General features: G+C 42.8%; 2 protein-coding genes across 5 annotated transcripts in view; one reads left to right on the top strand and one right to left on the bottom strand.

The window, feature by feature from the left end:
• LOC105470758 (rubicon autophagy regulator) overlaps window positions 1-4,382 on the bottom strand; it is a 75,255-nt gene extending 70,873 nt beyond the window's left edge. Inside the window, exon 1 of the mRNA XM_011722960.2 lies at window positions 3,912-4,382. The gene's annotated coding sequence lies outside the window, so the exon portion shown is untranslated. The remainder of the gene's footprint in view (window positions 1-3,911) is intronic.
• A 147-nt stretch (window positions 4,383-4,529) lies between these two features.
• LOC105470759 (forty-two-three domain containing 1) overlaps window positions 4,530-22,526 on the top strand; it is a 32,428-nt gene continuing 14,431 nt past the window's right edge. The window contains exons 1-3 of one of the 4 annotated variants that reach the window (XM_011722965.2): window positions 4,530-4,718; window positions 11,038-11,169; window positions 21,151-21,299. In XM_011722965.2, the coding sequence (XP_011721267.1) occupies window positions 4,616-4,718; window positions 11,038-11,169; window positions 21,151-21,299 (384 nt within the window). In that variant the 5' untranslated portion in view covers window positions 4,530-4,615. Of the gene's footprint in view, window positions 4,719-4,806; window positions 4,892-5,219; window positions 5,419-11,037; window positions 11,170-21,150; window positions 21,300-22,526 lie in introns of those variants that run through there. The other 3 variants (XM_011722963.3, XM_071090542.1, XM_011722964.3) reach the window with 3 other exon arrangements.

The raw sequence follows: 22,526 nt of genomic DNA, 5'->3' as shown, positions 1-22,526 counted from the left end.
GAGGTGGGCGGATCACGAGGTCAAGAGATCGAGACCATCCTGGCCAACATGGTGAAACTCCATCTCTATTAAAAATATAAAAATTAGCTGGGCGTGGTGGCAGGCGCCTGCAGTCCCAGCTACTCAGGAGGCTGAGGCAGGAGAATTGCTTGAACCCGGGAGGCAGAGGTTGTGGTGAGGTGAGATAGCACCATTGCACTCCAGCCTGGGCAACAAGAGCGAAACTCCATCTCAAAAAAAAAAAAAAAAGGCAAATCAAACCAATAAAAAGTTAAGGGGTGAAATGTGTAAGAGTTGTGCTTACTACCTTTGAAGAACTGCAGATTTCTGTGCACATTATGAAAAAGGAGCCAGAAAGGGTTAACAGAAAACGATGAGGTTAAGCTGGTGGTTAAGCTGGAGGTTAAGCAGTGGCTCATGCCTGTAATGCCAGCACTGTGGGAGGCCAAGGTGGGTGGATCACCTGAGGTCAGGAGTTCGAGACCAGCCTGACCAACATAGTGAAATGCTCTCTCTACTAAAAATACAAAAATTAGCTGGGTGTGGTGCTGTGTACCTGTAATCCTAGCTACAGGGGAGGTTGAGGAAAAGAATTCCTTAAACCTGGGAGGCGGTGGTTGCAGTGAGATCGTGCCACTGCACTCCAGCCTGGGCAACAGAGTGAGATTGTCTCAAAAAAGGAAAGAAAGAAAGAAAAGTATGAGGTTGAGAAGGTTGCCAGATTTAGCAAATAAAATAAAATATAAGACTCCAGTTGAAACTGAATTTCAGTTAAACAAATGTCAACCTTCAATAATGAGATTCAGAAAATATGACTAAGTATAGAGTTTACTGCAGCACAAAGCTTGAGGATAGCCATCCAGAAACACGATTCCAGAGGACTGGGGTCAGTGCTCCAGAGTGAGGAGGCTAAGATTTCACTTATACAGGCAGAAACAGTTATAACGATTTGATTAGTATAACTTGCTACATTCCAACAAGATTCCGTTAATATTCTGTGAGGGGGTGTCATGTTCAGAGGGGTCTTATCTCTGGCACTCCTCAATCATTCCAGATCACTTCCAGGAAAAACCAGAAGTTACAGCTGCTTGCTGTGGACTCGTGCCACGCAGCCACGTCCCTCTCAAGGCTCAGAATAATGTAAAGTTTCAACAGCTTTAAGTTTGAATTATTTTATTTCACACAATGAAATGATTCTGTTGTAAATATATCCTAAATATTACATGAAACTTACTGTAGTAAAAAAAAAAAAATAATCACTGTTTATCTGAAACCTGGGACGTAGTTGTACTAAACAATTGTCCGTTGTTTATCTGAAATTCAAATTTAGCTGGCCCTGCATTTTATCTGGCAATCCTGGATGTTGTTTTACCTACATTGTGTGAAACGAAGTCTTTTAAAAGGGCAGCTTCTTGGATTCCACGTTTGTTTTGACTTAGGTGAAGCTGCGGAACTGCCGCACACAGACAAAGGCTGAATGCCCTGTCCAGCACGGGGCCTTATCCGCAGTAGGTGCTGAGATATTCTTTGCTCCTCAAGCTGTGTGAAGATAGGGTGTGCATCCGTCTTGCTCACCACTTTTTTTTTTTTTTTTTAATCCCCAGGGCCTATTACAACGCCTGACGCTCAATGAATACGTGATTAAATGAATAGCTACCTCTCCTGCCCCAGAAAATTGCAGGGTTGACCTTTTAGCCCTAGCCCTTGTGGTTGGCTGATGGACTTCTTGGACAGGACCCAGTTCTGATTTCTTGGCTTGTCTTCCTCTGTATTTTTACTGTGTGTGTCTCGGTTGCTATTTTGTTCTGTTTTGTGTATGAAAAGACCTACCACTACCCACAATGCTTCACTCTTGCTTTCTTGCCTTTCCCTCTGGAATCTGGGGATTGCTCCTAGGCCCCAGGACTCTCAGCCCTTGGGGAAACCTGAAAGTCTGAAACACAGCAGCTAGGACTGTTTAATGAAATACTGCAGCATGGCCTTTACACTGTAGAGACTGGGGATAACGCTTTGGTTTGGGGGAGAAGATCAGGATAAAAGAGAATTTTTTTTTTTTTTTAATTTTAAGACGGGGCCTCACTATGTCGCACAGGCTGGTCTCGTACTCCTGGGCTCAAGTGATCCACCTACCTCGGCCTCCCAAAGTGCTGGGATTACAAGCGTGAGCCACCGCACCCGGCCGAGAATCTTTATTATATTAGTGGTAGGGAGGATTTTATACATTTGGGATTTTTATCTGTCCTATAAATACCTGAAGTACAAAATGCCTCTAAACTCTTAACTGCATTAATTTTCTTCCATAAAATTAAGAACTTAACCTAAGGATCGTCTCTGTAGTTTACTCCCACAAATGAGCAGAGATTGTAGAAGTTATTTCTAGTGAGAGAAGGCGAATGTGGAGAAAAATGACTTGTGCTTAGAGGATTTTGAAACTGGAAGGAATTTTAGGAATAACTTAGTATACTTTTCATACCATTATTACTTCTTTTTTCTGGTTTTGAAGATGAGTATGAGGTCCAGAGACTCCCAAAATCATACAGTGAATGACTAAAGTAAGTGAAAAAGTTATCACTCAATGAAACTCAGGTCTGGGCCCACAACCCAGTTTCTCTAGTGTTTTTTTTTTTTTTTTTTTTTTTTTGAGATGGAGTCTCGCTCTGTCACCCAGGCTGGAGTGCAATGGCACGATCTCGGCTCACTGCAACCTCCGCCTCCCAGGTTCAAGCGATTCTCCTGCCTCAGGCTCCCAAGTAGCTGGGATTACAGGTGCCCACCACCACGCCTGGCTTATTTTTGTATTTTTTAGTAGAGACAGGGTTTCACCATGTTGGTCAGGCTGGCCTTGATCTCCTGACCTGGTGATCCGCCCACCTCGGCCTCCCAAAGTGTTGGGATGACAGGCATGAGCCAGTTTCTCTAGATTTTAGCAGTCCAGACAGGTGAGTAGTAAAATCAAGCACATAATGCTGAGAACATACATGATATTCTCCTTGACATGCCAAATATTGTTCTCGAGTTTCTGAGTCCAAACTTTCCTCCACCATTAAAGTTTCTTGTGCCCCTTGATAGGTGTGTGGTTCACTCTTCATATATTGTTAAGTCTTTGTCATGAGAAAAAAAGGGACAACTTGACCTTTGAGAATAAGACGTTATTTAGAATATTCCCAAAAGCCTAGTAAAAATGATACATTTCCCCAAGATAAGACTACTAGGCTTACAAAAGAGTCATGGTGCTTTGATTTCAGCTGGAAACATAATCTGTGTGAAGACTCCTGGTTTTATCCATGCTGTATATACAGGAAACGTTTGCATTTACTTTTATTGTTAAGGTGACCGCAAAATTGTCGCTGCCGAGCTTTGCTTTAAATTCAGGCATGGAAAGGGGAGCTGGAACAGCTGGCTTTAATTTTTAAGTGTGACATGCATCAGAAATATTTTAAAACATGGGATCCCCAAGCAAAAAATAGTAAATGTGTCATTGGTGTTGAAGTTGGAAGCCACATGACATTGTGACATGACTGAATTAAGCAGAGGGTGCTGTGGTTTCGAGATGGCTCGTTTCCATGCTAAAGGAATTTTTGCACTTTATGAATTGGAGAGGAGAAAGGCGACAGAGATTTCCAGGTGGACAGAATGCATCTGGTGTTGTCCTTAGATGTAAATATCCGAGATAGTTTCAAGCTGTTGTGAGGATGATATAACCTAAATGCTTCCACATAAAGGCAGTTACTTCAGGGAAGGCAAATGGGGTAAGAAGGGAGGGAAATAAGGAAAAAAGTTGTCATGCAGGAATTCATCAGATATTAAGGTGTTTTCCCGTAGGAATGATTAAAAAGTAAACGAACCCTTCTATCCATTCCCAATGCAAATGAATTAGAGGAAAATGCAGCTGCCTCAACAGAGGTACTTACCCCTCCCAAGGGAAGCTGAGGTCTTATTAGGGTAGTAAACACCGTGCCAAACGTTTGGAGAGTGCCGACTGAGAGATGGTACAGATACGCGAAACGTTAGCGTTTACTTTGGATGTTAAGGTGACGCGGGAACCGTCACTGCAGCGTTGGCTTTGCGTTCAGAGGCGGCAGCTCAGCGCAGCTGCAGGTGGAGGAACGTGCAGGGAGAGGGGAGCTGGGATGCGGCTGCGGTCCACGCTCGCAGGGGTCTGTCCTGCCTCCGAGGCTGCACTGCAGTGGGCGTGCAAGGCTCGCGTGTACCGAAGTACAGGGGACCTGTCTGCAGCAGGAGGGACTCGAAGTACACGGAGGATTAGGAGATCACCGAAGGCACACGATTCACAGGCGCTCGCGGTCTGGCTCCCCCAGTTTGGGCGGAAAGTCGAGCTGCTCACAACGGCGGTCCTCGCGAGCGCCCAGCGCGGCGGCTGCAATGCCTCGTCCGGTCCTGCGAGGGCCGCTAGGAGCGAGTCACGGCGCGGGGCCGCTCTGGTCGCCCGCGAGCGTCGGTGGCCCCGCCCCGCCCTCAGCCGCGGGTGGAGGCGGAGGACGGCGCCGGCGCGTGCGCGCTCCCTCGGTGCGGCGGGCTGCGTGCGCGAGTGGGAGGCGGCAGGCCTGCGACTCCGGCCTTCCCGGCGCCCGCTCCCAGCGCGACGTCTCCAGCCATGAACCGCTTTGGTGCCCGGCTGGTGGGAGCCACGGCCACCTCTTCGCCGCCGCCGAAGGCCCGCAGCAATGAAAACCTCGACAAAATAGATATGTCTTTGGGTGAGGGGCCTAGTTGGACCGAGTTGGAGTGCGGGGGAGGGCGCGGGCGGAACCAGGCGGCGCGGTTTGTGGGGGCGGGGGCGGTCGGCCGCAGTTGCCGCGGAGTTTTCTCGCCGGTGGGCGGACCCGAGCGGAGGCCCCGAGGACAGCCGGGAGCGCAGGCTGGACGCCAGGTGCCCGGCGGGACCGCGAGGGACCCGGGCGTCCCCTCGGCCGCGGCGGTCGGAGGAGGGGCTGTGGGGGCGGGGACCGGGGCGCTGCGGGCCCGGAGGTTCGGAGGGTCGCGGGGGGCGTCTCTTCCCCCCCGAGGGGCTGCGGCTCGCCGCCCGCCGGCTCTTTGTGAGGACGGGTCCGCGGGTTTCCCCGGAGCGCGTTCGCGGTGGGCGTTATCCGGGAGCCAGCGGAATGGTCCGACCGACCGTGCCCTCTGAAGAAAGACCTGTGAGAGCCCGGCCGGGCTGCGATCGGTCGAACCGGGGCCGGAGCTTTCCCTGGCTGCCGGGCGCGACTCTCGGGCCACCTCCGGCCGCGGCCCCGGAGCGTGTGTCGGAAAGGAAGCGGCGCTCGGCCGCCGGCGGGGTGTTGTGCATTGAGCGCTGCCGGAACAGCACGGTCTCCCTCTCCAGGCCTCCGAGTTAGCTCGTGGGGAGAATGCAGCGATCTGGGAAGGAGACATTGCCGTGGCTCGCTGGGCAGCCAGGTCAGGCGTGGGGCTCTTGAGCGTGCCTAAGGGCCGGCGTGGTTTCTTGTCGATTATGTAAAAGGCAGGGGGGTGTTGATTCCTTTGAAATTCAGCCCTGACGCTACCCAGGCACCAGCCGCCGTGGTCGGCTTGGCTGGGCTGAAGTACGAACGTGTCTGTCGGGATTCGGTGGCGTTGGGTGTAAGTCAGCTCTGCCAGCTCTTCGGCCGGCAGCTTTTCGGATGTTTAAAAGTACCTGACTGGTGGATTCCGAGGCGTACCGTTTCCCAGGACGGTCTTTGGGGTAATAACCGTCTGGGAAACCTTCTTTCGGTTGTCATTTCTTCCCATTTGTCTTGTGTGTCTTTTGTTGTGGTTTATCTGGTGGAACATTTTTGGTTCCAGGTGAGAAGAGAACTGTTGGTTTCTAGGATTGCCACAGTCAATATGTGAATTTAAGGAAACGATCAGAAATGATAGGTTTGGCCTCAAGTCTTGCCTTGCTGCTGGTTAGTAGTGAGCTTGTGAGAAATGAGAAAGCCGGGGCTGGGCGCGGTGACTCAAGCCTGCAATCCCAGCCCTTTGAAGGCGGAGGCGGGCAGATGGCTTGAGTCCAGGAGTTTGAGACCAGCCCAGGCAACAAGGTGAAATCCCGTGTCTACTAAAAATACTAAAATTAGCCAGGCGTGGTGACCGCGTGCCCGTAATCCCAGCTAAGGCATGAGAATAGCTGGAACCCGCGGGCGTAGGTTGCAATGAGCCGAGGTTGTGCCACTGCGCTCCAACCTGGGCTGTAGACAGAGACCCTGTCCGCCACCCCCCCCCCCCCAAAAAAAATGAGAAACCTTTTGAGGTAAGGCCAAGAAATAACGTAATAATGAATATTTATATATATATTGATTGCCTACTACCTACCAGGTACTGCACTAAGCATTTTATGCATTAACTCAGTTTATCCTCATAATAACTCTGTGAGGATTGTACTTCTAGCAGAAGATCGAGAGCATGGAACCCAGAACCGCACTGTCTCAGTTCAGGTCCTGGACTAAGCATTAAATTAAATTAATTAATTATTTGAGATGGAGTCTCGCTCTGTTGCCCAGGTTGGATTGCAGTGATGTGATCTCGGCTCACTGCAACCTCCGCCTCTCGGGTTCCAGCGCTTCTTCTGCTTCAGCTTCCTGAGTAGCTGGGATTACAGGCGCCCGCCACCACTGATGGCCGGCTGATTTTCCTATTTTTAGTAGAGACAGGGTTTCACCATGTTGGCCAGACTGGTCTCAAACTCCTGACCTCAGGTGATCTGCCCGCCTCGGCTTCCCCTACAGGCGTGAGCCACCGCGCCCGGCCAGCATTTTGTATATTAACTCAGTTTATCCTCATGATAAGTCTGGGAGGGTTGTACTCCTAGTGATGGACAGCGTGAAATCCAGATCCACACTGTCTCAGTTCAGGTCCTGCCTCTGCCACTTTGTAGCCGTGTAACCGTGGGCGGATGATTTCCCAGTGCCTCATCTGTAGAAAGGTGATAGTAATTAGTATTTATCACGTAGGGTTGCTGAAAACATTAAATGAGTCAGAAGGCATATGTGAACTGCTTAGAACAGGACCTGGTATACAGCACTGTATTTTTCTACGTACTCTATATATATGTGTGTGTCTGTATATATGCCTTTATTTTTCTACATACGTTTTATATATATGTGTGTCTGTCTGTATGGCTTTATTTTTATACATACGCTATATATATGGGTATGTCTATATAGGCCTTTGTTATTTTTCCACATACACTATGTATATGTGTGTGTCTGTATATATGGTTTTGTTATTTTTATACATACACTGTATATATGTGTGTATGTCTGTGTATATGGCTTTATTTTTATACATACATTATATATGTATATGTCTATATAGGCCTTTATTTTTATGCTACACTATATGTGCGTGTATGTCTGTATATATGGCTTTATTTTTATACATACACTTTATATATGTGTGTATGTCTGTATATATGGCTTTGTTATTTTTATACATACAGTTTATGTGTGTATGTCTGTATATATGTCTTATTTTTATGCTATGTATATGTGTGTATGTCTGTATATGGCTTTATTTTTATACTATGCTATGTATATGTGTGTATGTCTGTATATGGCTTTATTTTTATACTACACTATATATATGTGTGCATGTCTGTATATATGGCTTTATTTTTATACACACACTATATATGAGTGTATGTTTATATATGGCTTTGTTATTTTTATACACACCCTATATATATGTATGTTTGTATATATGCCTTTGTTATTTGTTGTTATTTCCATTTTATAGAAGTCTGAGGCATAGAGAAATTAAGTAACTTGCTTGAAGTCGTACGAGTTAGTTAAGTGGTAGTACCAGGATTTCAGTCTGGTTCTAGAGCCTCAAACTGTTTTACACCTAGATTTCTTAAGTTTCGACATTTCCTGTTTGCTTTTTGTATGTGTTTTGTTTGATGATTAGTACGTTCAAGTGAAGAAAATCAAGGGGTCGTTCTCTTGGAGGTAGCAATGAAGTGCTGTGGAGAGCTGAAGCAGCTTGATCTCTTTCTTTCCCCCAGGAACGTACAGCAGTCTCTCTATTGCATTTTGGTGAGAATTTTACAGAAATGGGATGAAGAGATGATCGTCTATCTTAGACAGTTATTATGCTTTGTGAATGTTTAATCTTACCAGGTTTGCAGAGGTTTTAGAACCTGATTTTTTTGTTTTAAATCATGGCTTTGCTAGGTGTATATGAATTTCATATAGAGTACCGAGTTTACCAATAGCTGCCCTCATGGTTCAATTTCTTAATTTGAAAATGGGTGTTATGATGATACTTGTTTCATAGGATTGTTGTGAATTAAATGAATACATGTCAGAACTGTTGGTACTAACGTTACTAATGCCTGTACTGTAGTACTTACTACCACCCCTACTGCTGCTGCTATTACTATTACCATGTATATTCCCCTAGTGCTAGGGGAGAAACTTAAAATAGCTCATTGTAAGGAATTTTTTAAAAAAATTCTGATACCTCTGTATCTATTCACTGGGCAGGAGAAAGGCATTTTCTTTTTTTAGATTGAGAGAAGCCCCTCAGCCATGGTAGCTCATTTGACTTATTTGAAGATATAGGTAGTAAAATGTTGAAATGTGAAATGTAATTTTGTATTTAATATGCTCTGCTACTTCTCATTTTTAGTTATATTTAGACTTTATACACTGTATTTTATTTTATTTATTTTTTCATACGGAGTCTTGCTCTGTCGCCCAGGCTGGAGTGCAGTGGCACGATCTTGGCTCACTGCAAGCTCCGCCTCCCGGGTTCACACCATTCTCCTGCCTCAGCCTCCCGAGTAGCTGGGACTACAAGCACCCGCCACCACGCCTGGCTAATTTTTTGTATTTTTTTAGCAGACACGGGGTTTCACTGTGTTAGCCAGGGTGGTCTCGATCTCCTGACCTCGTGATCCACCCACAGCCTCCCAAAGTGCTGGGATTACAGGCGTGAGCCACCACGCCCGGCCCATATGCTGTATTTTAAGATTAACTTTGTTAGTCAACATTGTACTTTGCCTCTTTTTTTTTTAATGCTCCCCAGACCAAATTCATTTTTTTTATTTACTCTCAAGGCTTGAGATTTTAGACTTTTTATGAAGAGTAAGTAGCACTTTGTTAAAGGAAAGCAGTGTCTCATAAAGAGTGTCTTCCTAAGTATTCGCTTGATGCTTGTTGAGATGCATGTTTATATATCTGATGTTTATGAGACCTTTTAATTTTTTACAAAAGTTTTTGAGTGCCCTTAACTTTGATGAACTGTGAACTCTTTCGCAGTTGGACATTAATTTTAAGAAGACAACTAAATACTTTGGGGGAGATTTGAGAGATTTTGTGTGAATATTTGAGTGTAATTAAGAGTCTTAAAGATTAGAGATGGGTTAGGTAGAACAGTAATATATTACAAAGGACCTTCAAGTTATATTTCCTTCTCTGACTTCTGGAAAGACTAATTATAGTGACAAAAAAATTTGAGTTTAATTAGTTTTGTAGAGTTTTATTAAGAAGTTGTTGACTGTATGCAATTTCTTTGTTTTATTTGCTTTCTCAATTATCAAATAATACTGAAATTAGGACTGTGGAGAAAATGTGTGTGTGTGTGTGTGTGTATATATATATATTTTTTTTTTTTTTTTGAGAGACAGTCTTGCTCTGTTGCCTAGGCTGGACTGCGGTGGCATGACCGTGGCTCAGTGCAGCCTCGAGCGCTTGAGCTCAAGGAATTCTCCCGCCTCAGCCTCCCGAGTAGCTGGGGCACGCACCCCTGAGTACCGAGTACCACAGGCACGCACCACCATGCCTGGCTAATTTTTAAAAGTTATCTGTGGAGATGAGGTTTTGCTGTGTTGCCCAGGTTGGTCTTGAACTCTTGGGCTGAAGTAGTCTCCCATCTCACCTCCCAGAGTGCTGGGATTGCAGGCATGTGCCACTGTGCCCAGCTGGATATTTCTTACAGGAGTATGTTTGGCTTCTGGTAACCTCTTTTAACAGATATAAATGGGAATCTGGAGTACATTTAATTTTCTGGTCTTCACCTTGTTCTGTTGTGGTATTTTTGTTTGTGAATTACCTTGGGGCAGTTTGGTAGTATGTTTGGAAGTAATGAGGCTCAGATCCGTGTAGAAAGAAAAATAAGGTAACCTTGAAGTACTTTGCTAGAGGTGAGCCATTAGTATTTTTTTGTACTATACCTTTATTATGGCACTTGTTTAATTTTGTATTTGCTATTTGCATGTCTGTTTCCATCAGTACTTTTAAACTTACTTAGAAAAGGGACCGTATTTTACTTTTGTTTCAGTTACAGCACAACCTGACACATATATTCACTGCATGTAGTATATGCTCAATAAATATTGGCTGAATTTCGGCATTTAGTATTTTAGTTGAATGGTTTAATTTTTGATTACCTACATATTGGAAGGTGGTCATCTTTTTTTCCTTTTTTTTTTTTTTTTTTGATGGAGTCTCCCTCCATCACCCAGGCTGGAGTGCAGTGGTGCGATCTTGGCTCACTGCAACCTCCGCCTCCCGAGTTCAACCAATTCTCCTGCCTCAGCCTCCTGAGTAGCTGGGATTATAGGCGCATGCCACCATACCTGGCTATTTTTTTTTTTTTTTGTATTTTTAGTAGAGACAGGGTTTCACCATGTTGGTCAGGCCAGTCCCGAACTCCTGACCTCAGATGATCCTCCCACCTCAGCCTCCCAAAGTGCTGGGATCATAGGCATGAGCCACTGTGCCCGGCCAGAAGGGGGTCATCTTTAAAAAATGGAGGCTTCTGTCATTATGGAAAGTAAGTAGGAATAACTTTTGTAAACAGGCTTCTGCTTAGATTCATCAGGTAAAGAAATACTATGGCTAATTGCACTCTTCATTAATTGGTAGATCTGCTTTGGGCTATTGAAAAATGGCTGATTCTTGTTATCCTCTTATGGAAGTGCTTTCAAAATAGAAGAGAAGTTAGGAACATAGGAAATCTATCAGCTGGAAAATGAAACTGAGTAATTGAGTTAAGTTAAAATGAAAATAATTGGCATTTCCTCTATCATAGATGATATCATCAAGTTGAATCGAAAGGAAGGGAAGAAGCAGAATTTTCCAAGACTAAATAGAAGACTCCTCCAGCAAAGTGGTGCCCGGCAATTCAGGATGAGAGTACGATGGGGAATCCAACAGAATTCTGGTAAGTTTTGAAAGGAAGCTTTAATGAAAAGCTGTTATTTGTGTGTTCATAGTGTACTGTCTTTAGCGTATGCTTAATGTGGAGGAAATGCATCAGTACTCTTTGTGTTTTCTGTTTCCTCTATGACTAGGTGTTTGTTTAGATCTAAAACCTGGTAAAAATTTCAGTAGCCTTCAATAGGCATAACACTGTTTCTTAAACATTTAAGTCATTTAAAAGTAACTTCAGTTTATACATAGTCTAAATTATATTCAGAGTTTAGAATTGCAAAGGATCTTATAAATCATGAGCTCCTATCTCCATCCAAGTGAGATGTTCCTTTAATAGTCTGCCTAATGGATGACTAACTCCAGCTTAAATATATTCAGCGAAAGAGTATGCTACCTCACAAGCATGAGCCACTGTGCTTGGCCTCTTAATTTGAATTAAAGCATGCCTGGCACTTTAGTAAAGTTATAGAAAGCAAATTCTCTTTTGTGTATGAGAACTCTTTAATTATGTGGAGACTACTATTACATTCTGCGTAGAAAATGACCTTCAGACTCCTTGTCTTATCATCCAAGAACTTTAGGATTTGTTGAATCTTCCAAAGTGACACTCAGAATTGAATGCTTTAGATATAATGTGGAACTCTATACATTTAGTTATTTTTGACAATCTGCTGGAAGCTTATTTATATTTATGTTATATATAACCATTATATATTGCCATTATATATATATAACCATTTTTGTATTTATATTATTTATAACCATCTCGATTGTAGGCCGTAATTGAACGCTAATATATATGGCTTGTTAACTTCTTTATCAGCAATATCAGAATTTTAGAATAAATCTTTGTTCAAATAAAAGAACTAAACCTTTTTCAGATATGTAAAAATATGTTTGACAAACTAACTTCCAAATTGATTTTTATTCTGTATGTTGAAAAACATAAAAATAATCTCCAGTAGGTTGAACATAATTCTGTGTTTACAGCTAATATCCCATTGTATCCTCAAAATATGTATAACTGAAGCCTAGCACAGTGGTTCATGCCTGTAATCCCAGAACTTTGGGAAGATCAGTTGAATCCAGGAATCTGAGACCAGCTTGGGCAACACAGGGAGACCCTGTCTCTACAAAAAATTTTAAAAATTAGCCAGGTGTGGTAGCCTGGGACCTCCTTCTGGTCCCAGCCACTTGGGAGGCTGAGGTGGGAAGATGGCTTGAGCCTAGGAGATCAAGGCCACAGTGAGCCATGATGGTACCACAGCACTCCAGCATGAGACTCTGTCTCAAGAAAAGTACATATAACTGAGATTGGGCCCTAAAAAGAAACTATTCATCTGTAAGAATTTTTTGAATAGTTGAACCTAAGGGAGTGAATTTCATGACAGGTATTTAACTGTAGCAAATGAAGTTTAGTTCCAGTGATTTATATTTACATTTTTTCTTTGAGATGGAGTTTCGCTCTTGTTGCCCAGGCTGGAGTGCAATGGCGCGATCTTGGCTCACTGCAGCCTCCACCTCCCAGATTCAAGTGATTTTCCTGCCTCAGTCTCCCAAGTAGCTGGGATTACAGGCATGCACCACCATGCCCAGCTAATTTTGTATTTTTAGGAGAGATGGGGTTTCTCCATATTGTTCAGGCTGGTCTTGAACTCCCAACCTCAGGTGATCCACCTGCCTTGGCCTCCTGTCTCGGCCGCCCAGAGGGCTGGGATTACAGGAGTAAGCCACTGTGCCCAGCCTAAATATTTCTTATAAATGTTATTGAACATACTATGTATTTTTTGTATTATTTGTTTGTTTTTGTATTCTTTGTTTTTAAAATAACTGTTGAGAGTTCATAGAAGCCAGAAATATATTCATTAATTAATGTTTATCAAATATTTAACATTAATATATTTCAGTGTTAAATACTTGATAGATACTCTAACCTGATTTGGTCCTAGGGTTATATAAAGATATGGTCTTCTACTTCAAGGAATTAATTTCCAGTATTAGAGATAAGATGGAAAAGGTAGTACGGGAGAAATGTCATAAGAGAAATTCAAATAGTATTATAGGACTTTAGAGATTTTGTACTAAGAAGATCAGGAGTAAAGATTTCATGAATAAGGTGAAATGTGAGCTGGTCCATGAAGGATCAGAAAAGCTTTTCTTTTATGGATGTTGTGATCTGAGCCTTGAAATAAATGATATCTAGGGGCAGCTTAGGATTTCATAAGATTGAGCTTGTCCTTGTATGTTTATTGCTTACATGTGACAGGGGCTAAAATAGAACAGCAGCCACTGTTACTGAATGTACAGAGATAGAAGATTGTCTTAAATTCTGATTGGCTAGGAAAAAGTTCAGATTTCCACCTTGTAATGTCAATGAGGATGTTAGCTTGAGGTAAGAGAAATAATTAGGACAGAGATCTCTTTGCAGATCCGCAGTATGATTTCTGATGGCTGAACAAGTCAGTGAATGAAATCTTTCTAACTTCATGTGTGAATAATAATTTAGGCACTCAGTAAATACTTGGAGAAACTACCCAGGTGTTCTTCAGTGGTAGAATGTCTAGAGTGTTCTTCAGTGGTAGAATGTATAGAGTGTTCTTCAGTGGAGGAATGTATAGAGTTGTTCTTCAGCGGTAGAATAGAGTTGTTCTTCAGTGGTAGAATGTATAGAGTTATTCTTCAGTGGTAGAACATATAGAGTTGTTCTTCAGTGGTAGAATGTATAGAGTTGTTCTTCAGTGCTAGAATGTATAGAGTTGTTCTTCAGTGGTAGAATGTATAGAGTGTTCTTCAGTGGTAGAGTGTATAGAGTTGTTCTTCAGTGGAGGAATGTATAGAGTGTTCTTCCGTGGTAGAATGTATAGAGTTGTTCTTCAGTGGAGGAATGTATAGAGTGTTCTTCAGTGGAGGAATGTATAGAGTGTTCTTCAGTGGTAGAGTGTATAGAGTTGTTCTTCAGTGGAGGAATGTATAGAGTTGTTCTTCAGTGGAGGAATGTATAGAGTGTTCTTCAGTGGAGGAATGTATAGAGTTCTTCAGTGGAGGAATGTATCAAGTTGTTCTTCAGTGGAGGAATGTATAGAGTTGTTCTTCAGTGGAGGAATGTATAGAGTTGTTCTTCAGTGGAGGAATGTATAGAGTTGTTCTTCAGTGGTAGAATGTATAGAGTGTTCTTCAGTGGAGGAATGTATAGAGTTGTTCTTCAGTGGTAGAATGTATAGAGTGTTCTTCAGTGGTAGAGTGTATAGAGTTGTTCTTCAGTGGTAGAATGTATAGAGTGTTCTTCAGTGGTAGAGTGTATAGAGTTGTTCTTCAGTGGTAGAGTGTATAGAGTTGTTCTTCAGTGGTAGAATGTATAGAGTGTTCCTCAGTGGTAGAATGTATAGAGTGTTCTTCAGTGGTAGAGTGTATAGAGTGTTCTTCAGTGGAGGAATGTATAGAGTTGTTCTTCAGTGGAGGAATGTATAGAGTTGTTCTTCAGTGGAGGAATGTATAGAGTTGTTCTTCAGTGGTAGAGTGTATAGAGTGTTCTTCAGTGGAGGAATGTATAGAGTTGTTCTTCAGTGGAGGAATGTATAGAGTGTTCTTCAGTGGTAGAATGTATAGAGTGTTCTTCAGTGGAGGAATGTATAGAGTTGTTCTTCAGTGGAGGAATGTATAGAGTTGCTCTTCAGTGGAGGAATGTATAGAGTTGTTCTTCAGTGGTAGAGTGTATAGAGTGTTCTTCAGTGGAGGAATGTATAGAGTTGTTCTTCAGTGGTAGAGTGTATAGAGTGTTCTTCAGTGGAGGAATGTATAGAGTTGTTCTTCAGTGGTAGAATGTATAGAGTTGTTCTTCAGTGGTAGAGTGTATAGAGTTGTTCTTCAGTGGTAGAATGTATAGAGTGTTCTTCAGTGGAGGAATGTATAGAGTTGTTCTTCAGTGGAGGAATGTATAGAGTGTTCTTCAGTGGAGGAATGTATAGAGTTCTTCAGTGGAAGAATGTATAGAGTTGTTCTTTAGTGGTAGAGTGTATAGAGTTGTTCTTCAGTGATAGAGTGTATAGAGTGTTCTTCCATGGTAGAATGTATAGAGATGTTCTCAAAATGTCATCAGAGACCCTTGGGGATCCCTAAGACATGGGGGATCCACAAGATCAAAACTAATTTAATATTAATACTAAGGCATTAATTGTATTTTCACTCCTGCTCTCTCAGGAATGTACAGTAGGCTTTTCTGGAGTCTACATGATATCTGATAATTAAAGTAGATAGAATGCAAAAGCAGGATCTTAGTTCAGTGGGCTGTAGCAAAGTACCGTAGACTAGGTAGCTTATAAACAACAGAAGTTTATATTGCAGTTTTGGAGATTAGCAGTTCAAGGTCAGGATGTCAGCAAGGTCAGATTCTGGTGAGGGTTCTTTTCCAGGTTGCGGACTTTGGACTTCTTGTGGTATCCTTGTGTGGCAGAAGGAAGGCTAGAGAGCTCTCCAGGGTCACTTTTGTAAGGACACTAATCCCGTTCACGATGGCTCCATCCTCATGATGTACCTCCCAAAGCCCTCACCTGTTAATACCATCATATTAAGTGTTAGTACTTCAACATGTGAATTTTGGAGAACTACAAACATTCAGTCCTTAACAAGCAGTTGTGAGAATCTAGTGAGAATCTTCTATTAAGGCAAACACCAAGGAGATCCAAAAACAACAACCTTCTTACTAAATATTTTTGTTTGTTTCAGAAAATAAAAATAACTAGGCCAGGCGCAGTGGCTCAGCCTGTAATCCCAGCACTTTGGGAGGCTGAGACGGGCAGATCACAAGGTCAAGAGTTCAAGAGCAGCCTGGCCAATATGGTGAAACCCCGTCTCTACTAAAAATATAAAAATTAGTTGGACATGGTGGTGGGCACCTGTCGTCCCAGCTACTCGGGAGGCTGAGGCAGGAGAATAACTTGAACCTGGGAGGTGGAGGTTGTAGTGAGCCGAGATCACACCACTGCACTCCAGCCTGGTTGAGTGACAGAGCGAGACTCTGTCTCAAAAATAAAAAAGGCCAGGCGCGGTGGCTCATGCCTGTAATCCCAGCACTTGGGGAGGCCGAGGCAGGTGGATCATGAGATCAGGAGATCGAGACCGTCCTGGCTAACACGGTGAAACCCCGTCTCTACTAAAAATACAAAAAACTAGCCGGGTGTGGTGGTGGGCGCCTGTAGTCCCAGCTACTCGAGAGGCTGAGGCAGGAGAAAGGTGTGAACCCGGGAGATGGAGCTTGCAGTGAGCTGAGATCCGGCCACTGCACTCCATCCTGAGAGACAGAACAAGACTCTGTCTCCAAAACACACACACACACACACACACACACACACACACACACAAACAACTAATGGATACCAGGCTTAATACCTCAGTGATGGAATAATCTGTACAGCAAACCCCTGTGATACATGTTTACGTATGTAACAAACCTGCACATCCTGCACATGTACCCCAACCTTAAAATAAAAGTTAAAATTTGTTATTTTTCATTTAAAAAGAGGTGTGTACCCTATGTGTAATGAGTTTATTATTATTAAGTGAAATGGTTTTTAACTATCTTATTAATAGTTTTTATTATGGCCAGGTGTGGTGGCTCACCCCTGTAATCCCAGCACTTTGGGAGCCCGAGGTGGGTGGATCACCTGAAGTCAGGAGTTTGAGACCAGCCTGACCAACATGGTGAAACTTCGTCTCTACTAAAAATACAGCAGTTAGCCGGGTGTGGTGGCGCACGCCTGTAATCCCAGCTCCTCAGGAGGCTGAGGCAGGAGAAATGCTTGAACTGGGGAGGCGGAGGTTGCAGTGAGCTGAGATCATGCCATTGCACTCTAGCCTGGGCGACAGAGTGAGACTGTTGTCTATAAAAAAAAAAAAAAAAAAGGTTTTATTTTAATTGCAGTAAATAAAACCCACAGAAACAAAAACTTTGGAGTCCTCAATTTTTAAGCATATGAAGAGGTTCGTGCTTGTAATCCCAGCACTTTGGGAGGCCAAAGCAGGAGGATTGCTTAAGCCAAGGACTTCAGGACCAGCGTGGGCAACATAGGGAGACCCCGTCTCTACAAAAAAAAAAGAAAGAGTGTAAAGAGGTACCGAGACTGAAAAGTTTGAGAATGCTGTTCTTATTAGAAGTAGAAGAGTTGGGAATATTTGTATATTGCTTTGGAAAGGAGCCAATAATATGATTACATATACCCTAGGATGTGACAGTTCCCAGAAAATCCCTCAAATCTTTATTTAGACGGTAAGGCTCCTGAAATTATTGAGGCATATGATGTATGTGGAAGGAAACTCATGAATAGATTAGTCTTGGGATTTAAAAGAAAGATGAAAATGTCTTTCTCTAGTTTTAGTTGTTATCAACCGTGGTTGTACCTGTGGAGCTTTATGAAATAGATGCTCTGGCTGTACTTTATTTCTACTGAACCGGAACCTGTAGAGGTAGGGAACTTTTTTTAAGCTTCATGGATGATTCTGATACCTAACTAGTATTAAACTACTGCTCTGGTGGAGCTGAAAATGCAGAAAGGTCTTCATAAAGGGTGGTAGTTGAAGTACATTGAGAATGTGGGTACTCTGGAATGCTGCAGAGAGGCTAAATGAATGAAAACTAAGAAAAGACTGTTGCATTGGATGATGTCTTTAGTACCCCTTCATAGTGCTTTTTAGAATATAAGACAGTCACAGAGCATAAGAGGGGAGGGGAGATAATTGGGGCAGTATGTATAGATCTTTCTTGCTTTATGTAATGTGACAATGAAAGGGTGAAAAATACAATCATTGCTAAAACATACAGCTAATGAAGTTTGTTCAAAGGTAGAAAGGTGGGAGAACGAATCATATAGGCCTGATCAGAAAGTAGAGGAGGAGGTCAGGCGCCATGGCTCATGCCAGTAATCCCAGAACTTTGGGAAACCGAGGTGGGTGGATCACGAGGTCAGGAATTCAAGACCAGCCTGGCCAACATAGTGAAATCCTATCTCTACTAAAAATACAAAAATTAGCTGGGTGTGGTGGTGGCACCTGTAGTCCCAGCTACTTGGGATGCTGAGGCAGGAGAATCTCTTGAACCTGGGAGGCGGAGCTTGCAGTGAGCTGAGATCCGGCCACTGCACTCCAGCCTGGATGACAAAGCGAGACTCTATCTCAAAAAAAGCAAACCAAAAAAGGCAACACCATGGATAAGAGAAAAAAAAAGACAGTAGAAAGATTGATAAGTATGGGAACAATGTACTGTACTATCAATAGAAATAGCGCCAAGGGATAGAGATCTATTCCATACTTGTTTATTTTATTTTATTTTATTTTTTGTTTTTTGAGATGGAGTCTTGCTCCATCGCCCAGGCTGGAGTGTCGTAGTGCGATCTTGGCTCACTGCAACCTCCGCCTCCCGGGTTCAAGCGATTCTCATGCCTCAGCCTCCTGAGTAGCTGGGATTACAGGCGCCGCCACCACGCCTGGCAGCTAATTTTTGTATTTCTAGTAGAGACGAGGTTTTACCATGTTGGCCAGGCTGGTCTCGAACTTCTGACCTCAAATGATCCACCAGCCTCATCCTCACTAAGTGTTGGAATTACAGGCGTGAGCTGCGGTACCCAACCTTATTTCATACTTAAGATCTTGTTTTAATCCATTTGATTGCTATTTATGAGAGACTCTTGTCAGTCTTTCTCATCTAGTCCTGAAATTTCGGTATAATAATGGGTTCCTCCTCCTTTTAATCTTTTCTTTTTGCCCTACAAACTCACTCGTTCTTTTGGAATATTTTCCCATTTCTTCCTTTCTCAAGAAAGATCTTTAGCATCAGTCTTATCAGATTATCATAGGAATTATAGTGCTCAGCTCAGATTTTCATACAAATTACAGTGCTCAGCTCAGATTATCATACGAATTACAGCGCTCAGCTCAGCTTACCGTACGAATTAGGGTACTCAGCACAGTGCCTAGGACAGTGAAGGGTAGCTGTCATGTTATTTAACACAAATAGCAAGTGATTCTATATTGGAATTAGTTTTAATGTACAGTTTTTCCCAATATGGTTTAATCTTCATCTGGTTGCAATTTCAGAAGGAAACCACACGTAGGGCAGCAATAATTTGATTTAAAAACGAAAAACTTTAAGCCAGCTGTGGTGGCTCACGCCTGTAACTCCAGCACTTTGGGAAGTCAAGGCAGGCAGATCACCTGAGGTCAGGAGTTTGAGACCAGCCTGACCAACATGGTGAAACCCCGTCTCTACTAAAAATACAAAAATATAACTGGGTGTGGTGGTGTGTGCCTGTAATCCCAGCTACTAGGGAGGCTGAGGCAGGAGAATTGTTTGAACCTGGGAGGTGGAGGTTGCAGTGAGCCGAGATCACGCCATTGCACTCCAGCCTGGGCGACAGAGTGAAACTCCGTCTCAAAGAAAAAAAAAAAGAGTTTGCTTTACTGTTTAACTAACATTTCACCTTCTAGAAACTCACATCTTCAGAAAATAATCGTGGATGTATTTAAAAATATATCTATGGTTCCATTGTGATATTATTTATAATTAGAACTAACTGAAATGATTACTCTAAAGTTGGTTGGATCAAGTATGGCATATTAAAAAGTAATTCAATAAAAGGATATCAAAAACATGGGATAATATTTTCACAATATAGGGGTGTGTGTGTGTTTGAGACAGGGGGTGTGTGTGTGTGTGTGTGTGTGTGTGTGTGTGTGTGTGAGACAGGATCTTGCTCTGTCACCCTAGGCTGGAATACAGTGTGATCTCAGCTCACTGTAACCTCTGCTTCCCAAACTCAAGTGATCCTCCTGCCTCAGCCTCCCTATTACCTGGGACTACAGGTGCGTGCCACCACGCCCAGCTAATTTTGTGTATTTTTAGTAGAAACGGGTTTCACAGTGTTAGCCAGGATGGTCTTGATCTCCCGACTTCGTGATTCACCCTCCTCGGCCTCCCAGAGTGCTGGGATTACAGGCGTGAGTCACCACACCCGGCCCCTATTTTTTTTTTAACTAGAAAAAAGTATTTACTTATTTATTTATATATTTATTTATTTTTAAATGTATTTATTTTTTGGAGACAGGGTCTCACTCTGTTGCAGCCTAGAGCTCCTGGACTCAAGCAATCCTCTCACCCCAGCCTCCTAAGTAGCTGGGACTATAGGCGTGTGCTACCATGCCCAACTAATTTTTAGAGGTGAGGCCTCACTGTGTTGCCCAGGCTGGTCTTGAATTCCTGAGCTCAAGGGATCCTCTTGCCTCGGCCTCCCAAGTGCTGGGATTACAGGCATGAGCCACTGTGCCCAGCCTAGAAAAAGTATTTAAATAGGTAAGATATATAATGGAAAACCAAAGTTGGTAATGTCACATGCCGCAGATTAAAATGTGTCTATTGGCACTGGCGACTTTAGCAAAAGCGATTTGAATGGAGTAGGGCTGAAAGTGAAGCCAGATGGCAATATGTTGTCATAAGTAAATTGGAAATGAGATAGTGATTTCACTCTAGATCAGCACTGTTCAATAAAGATTGAGCACATATGAATATATTTTACTTCGCTGAGTATCTCTAAAATATTTCACTATATGATTTATATAAAATCATCAGTGAAATATTTTACCTTGAAATATCTCGATTCAGACTAGTACTTAACTTCAGGTACTCAGTAGTAACCACAGATGGTTAGTATCGACCCTACTGCACAGGTAAAGACTCTGTGGACTGTCCTGTTTGTTGAGAAACTAATGACGAAAGAGTATGGCCACATGTGCGAATCCTCTAGTTATTTACAGTCCGGTATAGCCACAGAACCCTTCCCAATGCAACAGATTGCTTTAAAATGACATATCTTATGTCATTTAAAAAACATAAATCATAACATAATAAAGGTTCATAACTTCCCCCTTCCTTGGAAAATAGAATATCCTGTGACCCTCCCAGCTGAATTGTTAAATTGACATTTTCTTCTCTTTTTGCTTCCTCTAGGTTTTGGTAAGACTAGTCTGAATCGTAGAGGAAGAGTCATGCCTGGAAAGAGACGTCCTAATGGAGTTATCACTGGCCTCGCAGCTAGGAAAACAACTGGAATTCGAAAAGGAATTAGTCCTATGAATCGTCCACCTCTAAGTGACAAGGTAGGATGATGGCTTAATCCTGGATTAGATGTCCTTTTCCATTATTTGTACTAACATTTCTGTGAATAAGCTTAACAGAAAATTTTATTTGTTTTTATATAGTACTTTGGGACTGATATATCAAATTTAATATCTGAATAAAAATCACTGCCATTCATAAAGAATACCTAAATTTCCACATTCTCAAATATAAGTAAGTTTTTTGTTTGTTTGTTTTTTGTTTTTTATATGTAGATAGAGCCTTGCTCTGTTACCCAACTGGAGTGCAGTGACGTGATCTTGGCTCAGCCTTCTGAGTAGCTGGGATTACAGGTGTGTGCCACCATGCCTGGCTAATTTTTGTATTTTTAGTAGAGATGGGGTTTCACCATGTTGGCCAGGCTAGTCTTAAACTCCTGACCTCAAGTGATCTGCCCGCCTCTGCCTCCCAAAATGCTGGTATTACAGGCGTGAGCCACCATGCCTGGCCGAAAATTGAGGTTTTTTTGGGGGGGGGATAGAGTCTCACTCTGTCGCCCAGGCTGGAGTGCAGTGGTGCAATCTTGGCTCACTGCAACCTCCGCCTCCTGGGTTCAGGAAATTCTCCTGCCTCAGCCTCCCGAGTAGCTGGGACTACATGTGTGTGCCACCATGACTGGCTAATTTTTGTATTTTTAGTAGAGATGGGGTTTCACCATGTTGGCCAGGCTGGTCTCAAACTCCTGACCTCGTGATCCACCTGCCTCAGCCTCCCAAAGTGCGGGGATTAAAGGCGTGAGCCGCCGTGCCTGACCAAATTAAGACTTTTTAATGTGAGTCAGTCAGTGGATATTTATGAAGTAATTCTCATATACTTAATAGAAGAATCCAGATAAAGTATAAGATAAGGTTCGTGTTTGTCAAGAACTTTCAAGAAGTCTTTATGGACAATATGAATATCTGAATTAGGCTTTAATGGTGGATTTAATTTACATATGTGGAGGAAGAAAAAGAGGGTGTTTCATGTGCTTTTGTTTTTTATGGTACTTTTTGCCTCTGACCATGTCTATTCCAGCTCCTTTGCTGTCATGACTTCCCCGCTTTTTCTTGTTTTCGGCATTTGTTTTGGAACTTGGCTTTTTAAAATCTATTAGTATCAAAAATCATGTTTATATAAATTATTCCCTAATTTATATCTCTGGCCCTCTGATTCTTCTCTTGAGTTGCGGAGCCACAATTCCCCATCACCTGTGGGTCCCGTGAGTACCT

This window comes from Macaca nemestrina, chromosome 2 (assembly GCF_043159975.1).
Source record: "Macaca nemestrina isolate mMacNem1 chromosome 2, mMacNem.hap1, whole genome shotgun sequence".
NCBI classification, from domain to species: domain Eukaryota; kingdom Metazoa; phylum Chordata; class Mammalia; order Primates; family Cercopithecidae; genus Macaca; species Macaca nemestrina.
Note: the sequence above shows the minus strand (reverse complement) of the source record. Positions and strands in the feature narration are given on the sequence as shown.